The sequence below is a fragment of the Hemitrygon akajei genome, chromosome 5 (genome assembly GCF_048418815.1).
Source record: "Hemitrygon akajei chromosome 5, sHemAka1.3, whole genome shotgun sequence".
Classification (NCBI taxonomy): Eukaryota; Metazoa; Chordata; class Chondrichthyes; order Myliobatiformes; family Dasyatidae; genus Hemitrygon; species Hemitrygon akajei.
In genome coordinates, this window is record NC_133128.1 from 68,323,676 (window position 1) to 68,343,844 (window position 20,169).

The window sequence follows — 20,169 nt, forward strand, 5'->3', positions numbered from 1 at the left end:
GCAAATTTATTGAGTCCAGGTAGGAGTAAGACAGCGGTGCCAACTAATCAATGTGATATTAAAATTTTGGCATGGTGAAAAGTATTACTCTGTTAAAATGCAGATAAAATACTTTAATTCAAGAAAGATTCTTAGATCACTTCAAAATAATATAATAGTATCTTTTTAGATCTGCCTAAGTAGTCAGACAAAATTTCAGCTTAACATTTAATTGAATGGTCAATGCCTCTGACATTGCTCACTCTCTCAGACTGAATTAAAGTAACTGACTTAACCATTGCAATTGAACTTGACACAATGATAATAAATGAGAACAAATAAAATTAGAAAAGGATGAATGTAAAAGGAATGATAGATAAACAAGAGCAAAAGAAGAGATGTGGGAGAAATAAAGAGGAGAACAAAGCAGAGAATGAAGAAGAGGAGAATCTAAAGAATGGTTGAAGATGCATGGGATACAGCCAAGGGAATGAGAAAACCACACCAATGAGGATAGAGAATTTGCCTCTATGTCAGAAAGCTCACTTTGATTCCAGAATTATATCGCTGGTGCAGGAAGAAAATTCACTGCAAACTATCTGAGAAGATATTTTTGTCAGATTCAGACATTAAAGTTGGTGAAGAAACAGCTTGGTAGATGAGTAGATTAAATGTGGGTGCAGCTGGTTATGGTGGCAGGGGTAGGGTTGCCAGCCATTATATCAGGAAACCAACTCTCCATAACTAGAGAAGAGTAAGTTTTTATTCAGATAACATAATTTTGGAGAAATTATTCAAGCACTGTTAAATATGGAAGATTTCAAAATTTAACATGTTGGTTCTTAAATTTTCTATAATCGAAATTATAACATTGACAATCACACTTCATAACAGATGAGTTTTACAGAATGATGATTGAAATCATGTATTAACATCCAAATAGAAATGGAGACAGAGAAATTACTTTCTTTAATGGGAGAATAAAGAACAAGGAAAAATATTTCAAAATATGATTCATGGTATGGAGGAGATAGAGAACTTTTAAAGTCTGACCTGCTGAGTTCCTCCAGCATTTTGGGGGCGTTACTCCTGATGATATCAAGAAATGATTGAGTGAACATTATCCTCGTTGTAGTACTGAAGCCATAGAATCATAGAGTCCTAGAGCAATATTGCACAGAAACAGGCCCTTCGGCCTATCTAGTCCATGCTGAACTATTATTCTGCCTAGTCCCATCAACCTGCACTGACAGCATAGCCCTCCATATCCCTCCCATCCTTATATTTATCCATGCTACTTTTAAATGTTGGAAGTGAACCCACATCCACTATTACCACTGACAGCTCATTCCACACTCTCTCCACCTCGAATGAAGAAGCTTGCTCAGTAGGTAGGTGACCAGAACTGCATGCAATACTCCAAATTTGGCCTCACCAACATCTTATACAACTTCAACATAACATCTCAACTCCTGCACTCAATGCCCTGATTTATAACAACTCAATGTACCAAAAATTTTCTTTATGACCCTGTCTATGTGTGATGCCACTTTCAAGGAATTATCATAAATGATGGAAAAACTTTTGTTAAGATACAAGTCATTCACTTCAGCATGGCCAGCTCTTGTAGCCAAAGGATAGATATGGCTTGTCTGGTTGAATTTCTGTTAAGTGGTTATTACCCAAATGGGAGACTCAACAAAGATAATGGCATTGAATGTTTAAGGTACTGTAGGTATTTAGACTTTTTGGACATAATCATTGCTTGATACTTCCTTTGCACAAATGGTTCATGCTACTCACCAGTCCATGTCTCAATATTGTCTAGTTCTTATAACAGACAGGCATTTGATGAGAAGATGCGAATGGAATTGAACACAGTTCAATCATCAGGAAATACTTCTGGCCTTATGATGGAAGGAAGGTTATTGATGAAGCCCATGAAGATGATTATACCTAAGTTTCTGCTCTGGCATTCATATAGCAATGTCCTTAGTTTTGGATGATTGACCTCCAACAGCCATGATCACCTTCTTTTGTGCAAGATATATCACCAGTCATTGGATTGTTTTGGCCCTGGTGCCCACTGATTTCAAGGTTAATTGACTTGATGAAGTGCTGACGTGATGCCAAGATTAGTTACTCTTAGGTCACAAATGGAATACACCTCTTAAGTCCTTGTTTGATGAAAGTTATGAAAACTGAGCAAAATTCAAACAAGGCATCAAAGACCAATTAATTGGTGAGTAAGTGCTATTTAGCAGGACTGTTGACAAAATTCTGCATCACTTTGCTAATAACTGAGCAGTAATTAGCCAAACTGAATTTATTCTGTTTTGTCCTGATAGGAGACAGCAAAACATTTGCTCCACTTTGTTAATTTCATAAATGCATTGAACGATTTAATCAAAGGTGCAGGAAATTCTGAAGCTCAAAAGGTCACATGAGACTAGAACTAGAGGTCATTGGTTAAGGGTGAAAGGTAAAATGTTTCAGGGGAACCTGAGGAATAACCTCTTGACTCAGAGGCTGGTGAGAATGTGGAACAAGTCACTAGTGGAATTGGTATATGTGGGTTCAATAGCAACATTTAGGAGAAGTTTGGAAAGGTACGTAGATTAGAAAAGTATGGAGAGCTATGATCCAGGTACAGGTAGATGGGATTAGGCTGGCATGATCGAAGTGTGATATGGTGCTCTATGACTCTTTAGATAGCAGTCACACATCGAAAGTATGATGAAATACTGTCCAATTACCTGGATAGGTTAGGCCCCAACAGTACTCAAAAAATTCAGCACACCCTGCCAAAGCTACCCATTTAATTGGCATTCAAACCATCATGCTAAGCAATCATCCCCTTTATAACAAGTATATTGTTTACCATCTACAAATTGCACAGCATATGCAGTGGTATGCAAAAGTTTGGGCACCCCTGGTCAAAATTTCTGTTACTGTGAATAGCTAAGCGAGTAAAAGATGAACTGATTTCCAAAAGGCGTAAAGTTAAAGATGACACATTTCTTTAATATTTTAAACAAGATTACTTGTTTATTTCCATCTTTTACAGTTTCAAAATAACAAAACAGGAAAAGGGCCTGAAGCAAAAGTTTGGGCACCTTGCATGGTCAGTACTTCGTAACACCCACTTCAGCAAGTATCACAGCTTGTAAACACTTTCTATAGCCAGCTAAGAATCTTTCAATTCTTGTTTGGGGGATTTTTGCTCATTCTTCCTTGCAAAAGGCTTCTAGTTCTGTGAGATTCTTGGGCCGCCTTGCATGCACTGCTCTTTTGAGGTCTATCCACAGATTTTCTTTTTTGTAATTTATTTTTTTTTATTGAAGTTCATCATCAAACAAACATTTCCATAAGATGTGTTTCAGACATTGTACCTATATATCATATAATCATATATATCACAAATCTCCACAAAGTATTTATCTGAGGTACACACTTATAGAAAAGAGTGGAGAGAAAAAAACAAGCAAAAGGAAAGAACTTTGTACAAGTAGGGAGTGATCTTTTGTTTTTACAACAGATTCATTGATATGTGAGAATAAAGTCAGGCCTATGAGGCATTATTTAGTTAAACCATTTTTCCCAGTATGAATCAAATTGTTCCAAATTGGATAAAATTCTCTTACGTTTGATTGAATTTAATAGCCCATTGACATTAAAAAAATGAATTTTACCTTGCCCTTAGCCATCTGTATTTTTCTGTCAATGTATCATTGAAATTAGAATAAAACTTAATCAATCTACTCCCTGAACAAATACAAACCAAGAAACACAGATAATAACAAAAATGGCAATGAATGTGTGATTCCATGGCTGAGGTCACTAGTAGATGACCCTGCGTTGAGCTAGAGGAAATGTCTAGCTGTGGGGGATAACCCCTCCTACTTGTGAGTTGAGGGCCCCCATTGCAGTATTTCATAAAAGTCAGTGAACAAATCCATTACACAGAAAAGATTTCCCTGTGTACTCCTCCTATATATACATATACACATACATTACACACACACACACACACACACACATATATATATATATATATATATATATTCTCATTTTGGTGGGGAAAAAGGAGTAAGTGAGTGAATAAAGAATAACAACTAAATAATATAAAATCCACATTATAATAAGTATTTCTCGAGATAGGTATATCACCGTGTACTTTTGCTTTCATTTAGCTTCTCAACATTTTTAAAGTTAGCTAAACCTAATGGCTCTTCTGAAGGGGGTGAGGACTGTCTTTGGGAAACACCCGGTCTCTTCCTGATATATTTCTCTCGTCCTCCTCCCGTCTCCTGCCTTCTTGATTCTCGCACTATTTCCCAAGCGGAGCGGGACAGTTCCTCAGTCAGGCATTCCCTCATTTTGGTGACACTGACGGGCAAACCTCTGGCCTTCATGTCTGTAGTCACCTCTTCCACTGTCTGGTACAACCGCATCCCGTTGTCATAAAACACTCGAAGTTTAGCAGGGTACGGAGTTTGAAATCTAATCTTATTTTGCTTTAGTACTCGCTTTACTTCAGAGTATTCTTTGCGTTTCTGCAGGATTGTGGGGGGGGGGGGTAATCTTGGTCGAAATATATTAATTTATCGTCAAAAAACACTCTCTTCTTACCCCAGGCCCTTTGTAGATTCTCTGCCTTGGTGCTGTACCGAAGGAATTTAATTATCATACAGCGTGGCTTTCTGTCCTGGGTAGGTTTCGGAACCAGCGCGCGGTGCGTCCTCTCGATTTCCAGCTTCATAACCAAGGGAATATCCAGCGTGTCCCGCAGTAGCTTTTCGACAAACTCTGTCATAGACGAGCCCTCCGCTCCTTCGGGAACGTTGTAGATTCTGATATTTTTCTGCCGTGATCTTCCCTCCAGGTCTTACTCAGTATCCGTTCCATGTTTTGAATGCGATCTTCCACCTTCTCGATTCGAGTCTCTGCCACCGCTATTTTTTGATTAATGCTGGCGAGCTCTGCCTTAATATCACGGAGCTGCTGCTTTATTTCTTTCTGGACCTCCATTATTTCTTTCAGGATTTCGAAGATATTCGCCTCTTCGCCTGAATGAAGCCCTGTAGCCGCCTCGCTAGCACGCGGTCGGGTCGGAGAGCCGCTCGCTGCACTCCTCTCGGACGCAGGCTCTGCAGTGTCGCTTTTTTTATTTCCATTCCTTTTCCCCATTCTTGCCCCTCTTTTCAGTTCATATATTTTTTGAAAAATATTATATTTGATAGAATAACAGGGCTTAATACATGTTTTTCCGGAGGAGCTAGTGACTTAAGCTGCCATTCTCGATGATGACATCACCGGAACCCCTATCCACAGATTTTTGATGACGTTTAGGTCGGGGGACTGTGATGGCCATGGCAAAACCTTCAGCTTGTGCCTCTTCAGGTAGTCCATGTGGATTTTGAGGTGTGTTTAGGATCATTTTCCTACAGTGGAAGCCACCCTCTTTTCACCTTCAGCTTTTTTACATATAGTGTGATGTTTGCTTCCAGAATTTGCTGGTATTTAATTGAATTCATTCTTCCCTCTACCAGTGAAATGTTCCCCATGCCACTGGCTACAACACAAGCCCAAAGCATGATCAGTCCATCCCCGTGCTTAACAGTTGGAGAGGTGTTCTTTTCATGAAATTCTGCACACTTTTTTCTCTAAACATACCTTTGCTCATTGTGACCAAAAAGTTCTATTTTAACTTCATCAGTCCACAGGACTTGTTTCCAAAATGCATCAGGCTTGCTTGGATGTTCCTTTGCAAAATTCTGACGCTGAATTTTGTGGTGAGGACGCAGGAAAGGCTTTCTTCTGATGACTCTTCCATGAAGGTCACATTTGTGCAGGTGTCACTGCACAGTAGAACAGTGCACCACCACTCCAGAGTCTGCTAAATCTTCCTGAAGGTCTTTTGCAGTCAAATGGGGGTTTTGATTTGCCTTTCTAGCAATCCTACGAGTAGTTCTCTTGGAAAGTTTTCTTGGTCTTCCAGACCTCAACTTGACCTCCACCAATTTCTTAATTACATTATGAACTGAGGAAACAGCTACCTGAAAATGCTTTGCAATCTTCTTATAGCCTTCTCCTGCTTTGTGGGCATCATTTATTTTAATTTTCAGAGTGCTAGGCAGCTGCTTAGAGGAGCCCATGGCTGCTGATCGTTGGGACAAGGTTTGAGGAGTCAGGGTATTTATAAAGCATTGAAATTTGTATCACCTGGCCTTTCCTAATGATGACTGTGAACAAGCCATAGCCCTAACAAGCTAATTAAGGTCTGAGACCTTGGTAAAAGTTATCTGAGAGCTCAAATCTCTGGGGGTGCTCAAACTTTTGCATGGTTCTCCATTCCTTTTTTCACTCTAAAATTGTACAAAGCAAAAAATAATATACAAAAAATAATAAAATGCTTGAAATGTTGAAAAGAATGTTTCATCTTTAACTTTATGACTTTTGGAGATCAGTTCATCTTCTACTCACTTAACTATTCACAGTAACAGAAATTTTGACCAGGGGTGCCCAAATTTTTGCATACCACTGTATAAACCCAGCCAATTCTGACAGCAAGCTTCCAAACCTACAACCACAACCACGTAGCCAGAATGCACGGAGGATCTTCATCACTTGAAATTTCCTGTCTTGTCACCTAATATCCTGAATAGAAGATACATTGCTAATTCTTTGGAGTAAGTAGGCTTAGTTTCTGTAACTCCCTCCCACAATGCTGTCAGCTAGTACCTTCACCAGAAGAACTGCTGCCCACAATATCTTCAAAGGAGTTTGGTATGGACAATGAATGCCATCTTTACTGAGGATGACAATTATAAAAAATAAACAAAATATCCAATACATTTTAAATAAAGCATATGATGGACACTGCTGATGAAACATCGCCAGGACCACAAGACCCAAAAACAGTTACTTTCCCCAAGCAGAAGGCTGATCAACACCTGCCCACCCACTAACCCACCCCTCCACACCTCCCACGAACACTACTTTATGATTTTCTGTCAGTCACCTTATGTACAAACATTCCAGTGACCAGCATCACTTTATGGACATACAAACAATCCATGTATGTAAGCTATCTTTTCATATTTATTAGACCATAAGACCATAAATTATAGGAGCAGAAGTAGGCCATTCAGCCCATTGAGTCTGCTCTGCCATTCAATCATGGGCTGATCCAATTTTTCCAGTCATCCCCACTCCCCTGCCTTCTCCCCATACCCTTTGATGCCCTGGCTAATCAAGAAACTATTAATCTCCACCTTAAATTCACCCAATGACTTGGTCTCCACAGCTGCTCGTGGCAACAAATTCCACAGATTTACCACCCTCTGACTAAAGTAATTTCTCTGCATCTCTGTTCTAAATAGACGTCCTTCAATCCTGAAGTCGTGCCCTCTTGTCCTAGACTCCCCTACCATGGGAAATAACTTTACCACATCTAATCTGTTTGGGCCTTTGAACATTTCTATGAGAATCCCCCTCATTCTCCTGAACTCCAGGAAATACAGCACAAGAGCTGCCAGTCAGTAGCCCTTTCACTCCTGGAATCATTCTCATGAAGCTTCTCTGAACCCTCTCCAATGTCAGTATATCCTTTCTAAAATAAGGATCCCAAAACTGCACACAATACTCCAAGTGTGGTCTCATGAGTGTCCTATAGAGCCTCAACATCACATCCCAGCTTTTATATTCTATACCTCTAGAAATGAATGCTAAAATCGCATCCACCTTCTTCACCACTGACTCAACCTGGAGGTTAATCTTTAAGGTATCCTGCACAAGAGCTCCCAAGTCCCTTTGCATCTCTGCATTTTGAATTCTCTCCCCATCTAAATAATAGTCTGCCTGTTTATTTCTTCCACCAAAGTGCATGACCATACACTTTCCAACATTGTGTTTCATTTGCCACTTCTTTGCCCATTCCCCTAAACTATCTCAGACTCTCTGCAGGCTCTCTGTTTCCTCAACACTACCCGCTCCTCTATCTATCTTTGTATCATCAGCAAATTTAGCCACAAATCCATTAATCCCATAGTCCAAATCATTGACATATATCGCTAAAAGCAGCAGTCCCGACACTAACCCCTGTGGAACTCTATTGGTAACTGGAAGCCAGCCAGAATAGGATCCCTTTATTCCCACTCTCTGTTTTCTACCAATCAGCCACTGCTCTACTCATGCTAGTAACTCCCCTGTATTTCCATGGGCTCTTATCTTGCTAAGCAGCCTTGTGTATGGCACCTTGTCAAAGGCCTTCTGAAAATCCAAGTACAGCACATAAACCATACCTCCTTTGTCTACTCTGCTTGTAATTTCCTCAAAAATATTGCAGTAGGTTAGTCAGGCAGGATTTTCCTTTCAGGAAACCATGCTGGCTTTGGCCTATCTTGTCATGTGCCTCCAGGTGTTCCATAATCTCCTCCCTAACAATCAATTCCAACAACTTCCCAACCACTAATGTCATGCTAACATTTAATTTCTGCTGCCTCCCACACTTCTTAAATAGCGGAGCAACATTTGCAATTTCCCAGCCATCTGGTACAATGCCAGAATCTATCGATTCTTGAAAGATCATTGTTAATGCCTCTGCAGTCTCTCCAGCTACTTCCTTCAGAACCCGAGGATACATTCCATCAGGTCCAGGAGATTTATCCACCCTCAGACCATTAAACTTCCTGAGCACCTTCTTTTATTGTGCTTTTATTATTCTGTTCTTTATCTCATTGTGCTTTTTTTGTGTTGCATTGGATCTGGAGTAACACTTATTTTGTTCTCCTTTACACTTGTATACTGGAAATGACATTAAATGATCTTGAATCTTGAATTATGAAAAGTAAACCAGTCAGCACTCTTTGCAGTCCTGAAAATGAAATACTTATGCAAGAAACTATTTCCATGCACCAAAGGAAAGCATAGGTGTATTCATCCCTGCTTTCTAATTCTTCATTACATCTTTTTTTGAATTTATCTTTGTTTCATATCAATCCACATTACTTGGAAGTTGAAAATAGTTTTACTGTTTTTCTCACACAAGTGAATAAAGAACTAAGCAACAGCTTTTGGGGCAGTTCTTAGTTCTAATGAACGATTTTCATTCCCACAACAAATTCTTGAAATTCCTGTCTCAATGGCAAAGTTCCTTAATGGATTTTAGTCTACAAATATTGAGGAACGTTTAGTCCTAGTGAAATGTTTCATGGTGAGAAATAGCACTGTATGCCTTGGTATACCAGCATTGTTCTGGACAGATACATTTGTACTATTTGATTTGCATTAAATTGTGGTTTTTATTTACTGAGGCAATGAGAGTTTATTGTAATTTGCTGATCTTATAATTCTACATCCTTAATATTCTCTGATAATCTTAAGTGTGCTGCCTTGTCAAAGGCTTTCACAATATAACCGTCATATTGCATTCAGTGTTTATCATTTTCTCTAATAATGTTGCCGTGATAAACAACTTAACAATCCCATTTTTGTTGTAAATTATTAGATGTCACAAAAGTACTAATTGACTTTAATCACAGATTAAAATTTAAGAAGGAATTTATTCAAACAATCAGCACCTATGCACATTAAAATCTATAAAGTAAACATGTTTTATAATCCCTAAAATAAGCCTGAATGCAAAAAAAAACATTCATACTTTACCCATTTTACTCAAGTTCAGACTTCCAGTCATCAAGTGTGATTTGGAATTTATCCTGTGTACTTTGGCAATAGGAAGCGATATTTCATTTGGACTTTCAAAGTGTTTTGGCGTGGACACTTCCACACTGTAGTTAATAATTTTTGGCCTTTTGGAATCTTTTACAGTGTACAGTGCTTTTGTCTGTTTAAATGAAATGTAAAGAAATATTACATTTACTTCTGTGAGAAATTAAATATGAAGAACTTACTTATTATGATACTTGTTTTACTCTTCATTCTTCTGGTGCAGAAAAGCATAAAATATCAATCTGCTCGGTGTTGCAACACCTTTTCTCTCACCAACAAGAGCCCAAACAGTGCTACTGAGTGATACAACAATTCTTTTCCATTCCTTCCAATCTTGTCTATTGCATCTAATGTTCATAATTTGGTCTCTTGTATACTGGAGAAACCAAACACAGACTGGATGATCACAGGCTCTGGAGAAGGTGCAGACAAGCTTCACCAAGATGTTGCCTGAATTGAAGTGCATTCACTATAAAGAGTTGTTTTTAAATGCACTTCTACTTCATTGTGCTTGTTCAAATGACAATATACCTGACTTGACTTGATATGTGCTTGCAGCATTTTCCGTTTTTATTTCAGATTTACAACATCTTCAGTTTTGATCTCAATCTTCCTTTGGCCAAGTTTTCCCGTTCTCCAAGAATAATTCACTATTCCAAGATCACCCAAAAACGTTAAAATTATGCCCAATTCCACCAAATTTCAGTTTTGTCTCCATCTCATGACCACTGACTGACATGAACCCAGCTGTTCAGCAAGACTAAAATTAATTTCAAATGTTATATTCTTTCCATCACAACTGTCTTCTTTCACCTTAGTTATCAAATCCGCCTCTGAATCCTCATATATTTCAGATTGTTTCCTCCAAACTGAACAGATCCAAATAACATCAGCTTTCAACAACTTTCTCACCTTCCACCCTTCCTGAATTTGTATAAAATGATTATTCTGCCCCACCATTTCATTCATCAATATTGTCGAATGCCCTAATTTTGAAGTTCTCTTTGAAATCCTCCCTATCTCTCATCTCTTGCAATCACATGACCCAAGAAGATGAATTCCTCCAACGCCAGACTCTTCAGTGCCCATCATTTCCTTGAGCAGCTAAAAGCAAATTAAAAACTCTAAAATTTCCTTTCTTCTTGAAACACAATCACTGGCAACATGGTACCTCATCACATCATTTGCATAATTTACACCATCGCCTTTTCCAAGCATTCGCACACTAATGTTTAAGATTTTGAATGACACCTTCACACAACATTGTTTGGGAATGGTCAGGGAATTGTTTGGGAATTGACAATGAGATAGTGACTAATCTGGCTTAAGACATTGATTTAGCTTCTCAGATGCTTTTTCTTAATATATCACTTTGGCCAAAATAATTCCTCTTGAAAGGAGCCTTTCCTACAGCATCAAAGTGGACTGTGTTGTTCTGGCAAAGCACACCTCCACATTCCACACACCACTGTCATTGGACTAATCACCAGAGGTTACGAATCCAACTACCACCAGGAAGTAAACAAGCTGGTGTACTGGTGCCATCAGAACAACTTGGAGCTGAACCATGGAGATGTACATCAAATTGAGGAGAAATATGTCTCCTCTCCACACATTCATCATCAATAACTTTACAATTAGTACTGTTTCAACATTAAGGTATCTGGGGAGAACCACATCTCCTTCATAAACAAAAAGGTTCAACAGAAGAATTACTTCTTATGGCAGTTGGTAAAGTTCCATCTTCCCCGTTACACACTGGTGCAATTCTACATTGGCATCATAGAGAGCATCCTCATATCAGCCTTTACTCTCTGGTTCGATGCAGTATCCTCTCCCAATATATGAACACCAGCAAACTTCCAAGTCAGCAGAAAAGGCCGTTGGCTGCAGTCTACCATCACTGTGTCCAGGACAAAGATGTGGGCATGAATATCAATGTGCAAACTGCCTTTTCCAAACCACCCTTCTGGAAAGTGCTATTGGGTTATCACAACTAAAAAGTCATACCATCTTAAAAGTTTCATCCCCAAGGCAGTTAATCTGATCAGACATTCTAGTTAGATCCTCCACCCCTTTCTATCTATTACCCCAGTCAGTGCATTGTAAACACTTTACACTGCTTTTTATAATGCTGTTTAAATTGTAAATACATGCTGGCAATTAAGTATTAATGCCCCTTATATTCCATATCCATACTTTTAATTTCTAACTTTGCTTTTCATGAAATTCTTTTTATATATATATAATGGTTCAATGTTGTTGTTTTTTGTTACATTTTGTGCCCTGACCACCACACCACAATAAGTTCGTAATACATGTCAATGTATATGCTGAATATAATTGATCCTTAGATTTTCTAAAGCTTTTCGAAAGCTGAATTTGTATTCATCCACTAGAGGTAAAAGGACTGACTTAGGAGTCAGTGCTGCTGGAATCCTGATTTAGACTGCTGTCTCTGTGGAGTTTACATGCCATCACCTTGGTGCCCCCATGAACACATGGGTTTCCTCTGGTGCCATTAGCTTTAGTGCTTTTTCCCACATCCTAGAGATGTGTTGCTGGTTAAGTTAATTGGTTATAATATGGGCATTTGAGAAAGAATGGGTTATCAGAAAATAAGGTTGCCACGGTGGCTTAACAGTTAGTATGATGCTATTACAGCACCAGGCATTAGAGTTCAGAGTTCCATCCTGCTGTCCTCTGTAAGGAGTCTGTATGTCTTCCCCATGAAATGTGTGGGTTTTCTCTGGATTCTCCAGTTTCCTCCCAGTCCAAAGACAGACTGGTTAGGAGATTAATTGATCATTGCAAGTTGCACTTTGATTAGGTTAGGGTTAAACTGGGGTTTGTCAGGAGTTGCCAGGCAACACAGCTCAAAGAGCCGAAAAGGTCTATTCCATGCTGTATCTCTAAATAAAATAAAGTTAGGTGGTATCAAGTAGTACAGAGGATCTTGAACAGCTGGGTAAGTATGCCAAGGATCGATAGATGGATTTTAATTGGCTAAGTGTGAGAATTTGTATTTTGGGAAAACAAATCAGAATTTCATAGTGAACAGTAGGGCCCTGAAAAGTGATGTAGAACAGAGGGTACAACCCAGGGCATATTCAAAACCAGGACTCCAGCACCATCACTGCATGTTCCAACGGCCATGGATTGGCCCCGGTGGTCGATCTCGGCTGCCCCAGCAACCCAGGGCATATTGAAAACCCGGACTCCAGCACCATCAACGTGGGTTCCAACGACCATGGACAAAGCGATTGCGCAACCACCGACTGCAACTCCAGACTTGAACTCCAGGCCGGGTCTTCACATGCTGCAATTGTGACTCCCGTCTCCCCTTCCCCCACCACCACTCTGCCATCCCCTCTCCCTCAGATCCCCATCATCAGCTCCTGGGCCCTCAGAGGCTCCATCTTCCTCTCACCCCAACCTATCCCTCTCCACTGACACTACCAGCCTCCCTCCCCCCTCTGATCCCATCTCTCATCCATGCCGGGTCGTTACCATTCCCTCCAACCTTCAGCTCTCTGAGGCAGAGCGCTCTGTCCTCAGTAAGGGCCTCAGCTTTGTCCCCCTTCGCGCACACCTCAGCGCGTTCTGCGTACTCCATGACACTGAACTCTTCTTCCGCCGGCTCCGTCTCCAAGCTTATTTCTTTGGCAAGGACTCTCCTATCCCCACCAATGATCCCTTCTCCTGTCTTCAACCCTCCTCCTCTTCATGGACACCCCACTCTGGTCTTCTGCCTGCTCTGGATCTCTTTATTGCTAATTGCCGACAGGACATCAACCGTCTCAACTTCACCGCACCCTGTTCCAATTCCAACCTCACTCCTTCCGAACACTCTGCTCTCCGCTCCCTCCACACCAATCCCAACCTCACTATAAAACCCACTGATAAGGGGGGAGCTGTTGGCGTACTGACCTCTACCTGGCTGAGGCACAGCGACAACTCTCTGATACCTCTTCTTATTTACCCCTTGATCATGACCCCACTAAGGAGCACCAGGCCATTGTCTCCTATACCATCACCAACCTTATCAGCTCTGGGGATCTCCCATCCACTGCCACCAACCTCATAGTTCCCACACCCCACACTTCCTGTTTCTACCTCCTACCCAAGATCCACAAACCTGCCTGTCCAGGTAGACCTATTGTCTCAGCTTGCTCCTGCCCCACCAAACTCATTTCTGCATACCTGGACACTGTTTTATCCCCCCTTGTTCAATCTCTTCCCACCTATGTTTGTGACACTTCTCACACATTGAATTTTTTCAATGATTTTAAGTTCCCTGGCCCCTACTGCCTTATTTTCACCATGGATGTCCAGTCCCTATATACCTCCATCCCCCACCAGGACGGTCTCAAAGCTCTTCGCTTCTTTTTGGATTCCAGACCTAACCAATTCCCCTCTACCACCACTCTCTTCCGTCAAGCGGAATTAGTTCTTACTCTCAATAATTTCTCCTTTGGCTCCTCTCACTTCCTCCAAACCAAGGGTGTAGCCATGGGCACCCGCATGGGTCCCAGTTATGCCTGCCTTTTTGTTGGCTTTGTGGAACAGTCCATGTTCCAAGGCTATATGGGTATCCGTCCCCCTCTTTTCCTTCGCTACATCAACGACTGCATTGGCGCTGCCTCCTGCACGCATGCTGAGCTCATTGACTTCATTAACTTTGCCTCCAACTTTCACCCTGCCCTCAAATTTACCTGGTCTATTTCTGACCTCCCTCCCCTTTTGATCTTTCTGTCTCCATCTCTGGAGATGGCTTATCTACTGATATCTACTATAAGCCTACAAACTCTCACAGCTACCTGACTATTCCTCTTCCCACCCTGTCTCTTGCAAAAATGCTATCCCCTTCTCACAATTCCTCCGTCTCCGCCGCATCTGCTCTCAGGATGAGGCTTTTCATTCCAAGATGAAGAAGATGTCTTCCTTTTTTAAACAAAGGGGCTTCCCTTCTTCCACCATCAACTCTGCTCTCAAACCCATCTCTCACATTTCCTGCACATCTGCCCTCACCCCATCCGCCCGCCATCCCACTCAGAATAGGGTTCCCCTTGTCCTCACCTACCACCCCACCAGCCTCCAGGTCCAACGTATAATTCTCCGTAACTTCCGCCACCTCCAACGGGATCCCACTGCCAAGCACATCTTTCCCTCTCCCCCCCTTTCTGCTTTCCACAGGGATCGCTCCCTACACGACTCCCTTGTCCACTCATGTCCCCCATCTCTTCCCACCGATCTCCCTCCTGGCACTTATCCTTGTAAGCGGAACAAGTGCTACACCTGCCCTTACACTTCCTCCCTCACCACCATTCAGGGCCCCAGACAGTCCTTCCAGGTGAGGCGACACTTCATCTGTGAGTTGGCTGGTGTGGTATACTGCGTCCGGTGCTCCCGGTGTGGCCTTTTATATATTGGTGAGACCCGACGTAGACTGGGAGACCGTTTCGCTGAACACCTACGCTCGGTCCGCCAGAGAAAGCAGGATCTCTCAGTCGCCACACATTTTAATTCCACATCCCATTCCCATTCTGGTATGTCTATCCATTGCCTCAAGATGAAGCCACACTCAGGTTGGAGGAACAACACCTTATACACTGGCTGGGTAGCCTCCAACCTGATGGCATGAACATTGACTTCTCTAACTTCCGTTAATGCCCCTCCTCCCCTTCTTACCTCATCCCTGACATATTTAGTTGTTTTTTTTTCTCTCTCTCTCTGCCCATCACTCTGCCTGTTCTCCATCTCCCTCTGGTGCTCCCCCCTCCCCCTTTCTTTCTCCCGAGGCCTCCCGTCCCATGATCCTTTCCCTTCTCCAGCTCTGTATCACTTTTGCCAATCATTTTTCCAGCTCTTAGCTTCATCCCACCCTCTCCGGTCTTCTCCTATCATTTTGCATTTCCCCCTCCCCCCACTAATTTCAAATCTCTTAGTATCTTTCCCTTCAGTTAGCTCTGACGAAGGGTCTTGGCCCGAAACCTGACAGTGCTTCTCCTTATAGATGCTGCCTGGGCTGCTGTGCTCCACCAGCATTTTGTGTGTGTTGTTTGAATTTCCAGCATCTGCAGATTTCCTCATGTAGAACAGAGGGTCTTGGGATTACGAGGATATGGTTCTCCAAAAGTGGCATCACTGGTAGACAGGGTAGTGACGGAGGCTGTTGGCACACTAGCATTCATAAGTCAGGCCACTAAGTATATACAGTTGGGATGTTATATTGCAATGATTCCTGACTTTAATAACACCACATGCGGAAATACTGTGTTCAATTTTGGTCACCCTGCTGTAGGGAAGATTTCAATAAGCTGGGAAGAGTATGGCAAATGTTTATGAGGATGTTGCCATAACTCAAGGAAATAATGAGAGGTTGAGCATGCAGGGATTTTATTTATTGGAGTGTAGGAGAATGTGAGGTGATCTTATAGAGGTGTATAAAATCATGAGAAGCATGATAGGGTGTATGTACATGATCTTTTTTTCAGCATTGGGGAACCAAAAACTAGATATCACAAGTTTAAAATGAGAGGAAAGAGATTATAAAGAGACCTGAGGGGAAACTTATTCATGCAGATGATAGAGCAGATATGGAACGAGCTACTGGAAAAAGTGGTTGAGGCAGGTGCATTAACAGTATTTAAAATGTAGTTTTAACAGTTATATGGATAGGAAGGATTGGAGGGATATATACCAAATGTGGGCAGATTGGATTAAATACGTCAGCATCTTAGTCAACAGGGACCGGTTGGGTCAAAAGGTCTGCTTCCAAATAGAATGATTCTTTGACTTAAGTGGGGGAACAACATTGATGGAGATGCTCTGACAATAACACAGACTCGGCAGGCCAAATTACTTACTTCAACATTGTCAGAAATTATGAGAACAATGGAATAGATAACATAGTAATATAATCCTGATTTTCCTTGTAGATCACGCATGTTGGATCAAACATTGACCTTCATCACAAGAAAATCAGAGTCTGAAAGGCAGGAGTTCTATTGAAATTTTACAAGCTTTTGATGAAACTGCAGCTGGAGAACAGCTTTTGTGTTCTTCCTCTGGTTTGCTTTGGAAGCCATCATAAAAGGTTCAGTTAATTGCTCATTGGAATAGGGGGTTGCCTTATGAGAAATGATTAAAAATAATTAATCAACTTAGCTTATAAAGAAATGCCACAAATTTGTTTTGGTTTGGACAAAAAAGGGGAAGCTTGCTTGCACTAGGAACTTCAAAACTTTAAAATTAAATGTATGATGAATGAATTTTTTTGTTTATTGGTTGAGAAGTTTCCTCCTGATTTGCTTTAAAGAATTCCTTGTGTCTTTTCCATTCTTCAAAACCAGGGGTTGCTAACCTGAGATCTACAGACCCTCAGTTAATGGTAGGGCTCCATGGCAGAAAATTGGTTAGGAACCCCTGATCTAAACAGACAGGTGTAGTCATTGTTTATTACTTAAAAGACTGCACCTCCTATTACATTGTGCTACCACAACACCACATAACTCCAGGGTGGAACTCAAATAAATACAATTAATCACCTCTTCTCCTTTGGCTCACCCTGCCCAGCCACCAATCTCACATCATGAACTTCTCCAGATAAACCCAATTGCCACAGGTTATCTTAGACCCCATTCTGTTGGATCAATTTACACTCCCTGATCACCTACTTCCCCTTAATCCTTGAGTGCTCTAATTGGCTCAACTTCCCTAATTGCCATTTTATACATTGTCAACTATTCCACCCTCCAAAAAAATGTATACATTCCTTTGATTCTACCTGTCATCAGTGTGCTGTTGAAATTACACATTCATTTAACATAACATGAGAAAACCTTCCTACCTCAGTATGGTTGAGGCCAGCAAATGCAACTGAAGCTCGGACAGTGCTGCTTTCCAATGTGCCGGCAATCTTTCTGCGCTTGTGTTCTATTTCTGACATCCGCTGTTGTCCTACAATTGCTAGAGCTTTTTCCCTGGCTTCATTTATCAATGGAATTTTTAGTAATTGATCAAAGGTGCAGGCGTTATTACATTTATAGTATAGAGTAACTTGTGCTGCATTCTTCTCGCCTGCAACAAAAAACATTACATACACTGTATGAGTATCACAACAATAGGAGTTAAGAAACCATTGAAAAAGAGATAACCTGAAATTATAAATCAATTGGGAAAGTGTGCAAAGAAATAGCAGATGGAATATAATGCAGAGAAATGCAAAATAATATATTTTAGTAAGGTAAACCAGGACAGTAAATGTCAACTGACCTAGCGAAAACCAGAGAGACCAAGGGGAACAAAAACATCAAAGTTCAATATTTAAAGTAAATATATTATCAAAGTATGAATATAGAGTCATAGAACATTACAGCACAGAAGCAGCCCCATCAGCCCATCTATTCCTTGCTGAAATATTATTCTGCCTGGTTCCATCGACTTATACTTGGACCATAGCCCTCCGCAACCATCCGTTCCATGTACCTATCCAAATTTTGCTTTAATGTTGAAATAGAACCCGCATCCACTATTTCCACTGGCAACTCACTTCACATTCTCACCACACCTTCATGTTCCTGGAAACGTTTCACTTTTCATCCTTAACCCATGACCTCTAATTCTAGTCTTAACCAACCCAGTGGAGAAAGCCTGCTTGCATTTATCCTATCTATACCCCTCATAACTTTGTACACCTCTATGAATCTATCTGCTTCTATCACACCCTTGGCACATGTTTCACACACCCACCACTCTATGTAAAAAACTTACTCCTTTACTTTCCTCCAGTCACCTTAAAATTATGCTCTCTTTTATTAGACATTTCTACTCTGGGAAAAGGTCTTTCTGTCCACTTAATCTATGCCTCTTAACATCTTGTACACCTCTTTCAGATCACCTGTCATCCTCCTTCACTCCAAAGAGAAAAGCCTTACCTCACTCAACCAATCCTCATAAGATGTGCTCTCTAATCCAGGCAACATCCTGGTAAATCTCTTCTGTACCCTCTCTAAAGCTACCACATCCTTCCAATAATGAGACGACCAGAACTGAACACAATATTTCAAGGCTGTTCTAACCAGGGTTTTCTAGGGTTTTATCAAGCTGCAACATTACTTCACAATTCAATCACTAGAATACTGAAGGCCATATACCTTCTTAACAGCCCTACATAATTGTGCAGCAATTTTGTGAGATCTATGGATGTGGATTCCAAGATATTTGTTCCTGCACACTACCAAAATTCCTGCCATTAACTCTGTATTCTGTCTTCAAGTTCAACTTTCCAAAGAGAATCACTTCACATTTTTCCAGGTTGAACTTCATCTGCTACTTCTCAACCCTGCTCTGCACCTTATCAATGTCCCATTGCAACCTTCAACAACCTTCTACTATCCACAACATCATCAACCTTTGTGTCATCTGCAAATTTACTAACCCACCCTTCCACTTCCTCATCCAAATCGTTTATTTAAAAAAATCACAAAGAGCAGGAGCCTTAGAACAGATAATTTTGGGCTGACTAAGCGATCTAGTGCTTTTGCTATCTCCTAGGGAATTCAATGAGTGTTCAGCCATTGTCTCCTAATGGTGCAACTTGAATCCACGGTCAGCTGATTAAAGTGTTGAGCAAGATTGAAATCGATGAGGACAAGAGCAGATGATGAGATGGTGTTCAGCACCATCTGCCTGCATTTGACTGCATTTGCCTGCCTGTGGGACTCTGTTTTGGGGGAACTGTATGGTTTGATGTTTAATGTCCCCAGCACTAAATGTTCTCCGTGGTTGTAAACTCATTTTTGGAGGACTCTGCAGTACATGTTCCATGTGTTTCTGGGTACATGTATTTTTTTTTGTTATTTGTGCGATTTGATCGAGGAACTTTGGCATAGAACTGGATGTGTGGCTGAGGTCTGCAGTCATTGATACATCACATTTGATATTTGAAGTTTTGTTTAAATGGTTTCCATGGTTTTGCTTTGTTTCATGGATGCCTGCGGGAGGATGAATCTCAGGGTTGTATACTGTATATATACTTTGATAATAAATGTACTTCGAAATATCTTTCCCCTTTAAATAAAGACAAAATAACTCCATTAGAGTTTGCTAACATTTGAGAATATTAATTATTAATTATTCTGTGTTGTAGAGGTTAAAATGATAATAATTTAGAAAAAAAATGAAAATTAATTTACTGTGCATTTGTGAAGAAAATTTTGAAAGCTGCAATAGGAAGGAAATTCCTCACTATGTAACAAAGTCATTTTCTTCATTGGCATATTTATGACAAGATTTGTAGAGCATAACTAGAGGAAAGCTGGAAAGTTCTTATTTATTGACCTGTACTGCAGTGTAAAGACATACAGTTAACTCATTGCCAAGGATGAAGTAAATACAGATAACTATTCATCTCAATGGCTGCAAGCAAGACAGGATAATTAAGTATTTCAT

General features: G+C 40.7%; 1 protein-coding gene across 1 annotated transcript in view; it reads right to left on the reverse strand.

Annotated features, from left to right (window-relative positions):
- LOC140727211 (cilia- and flagella-associated protein 47-like) overlaps nt 1-20,169 on the reverse strand; it is a 596,979-nt gene that overhangs the window by 260,589 nt on the left and 316,221 nt on the right. Inside the window, exons 42-43 of the mRNA XM_073044476.1 lie at nt 17,567-17,796; nt 9,649-9,829 (exon numbers count right to left, since the gene is read on the reverse strand). Coding sequence (XP_072900577.1) covers nt 9,649-9,829; nt 17,567-17,796 — 411 coding nt within the window. The remainder of the gene's footprint in view (nt 1-9,648; nt 9,830-17,566; nt 17,797-20,169) is intronic.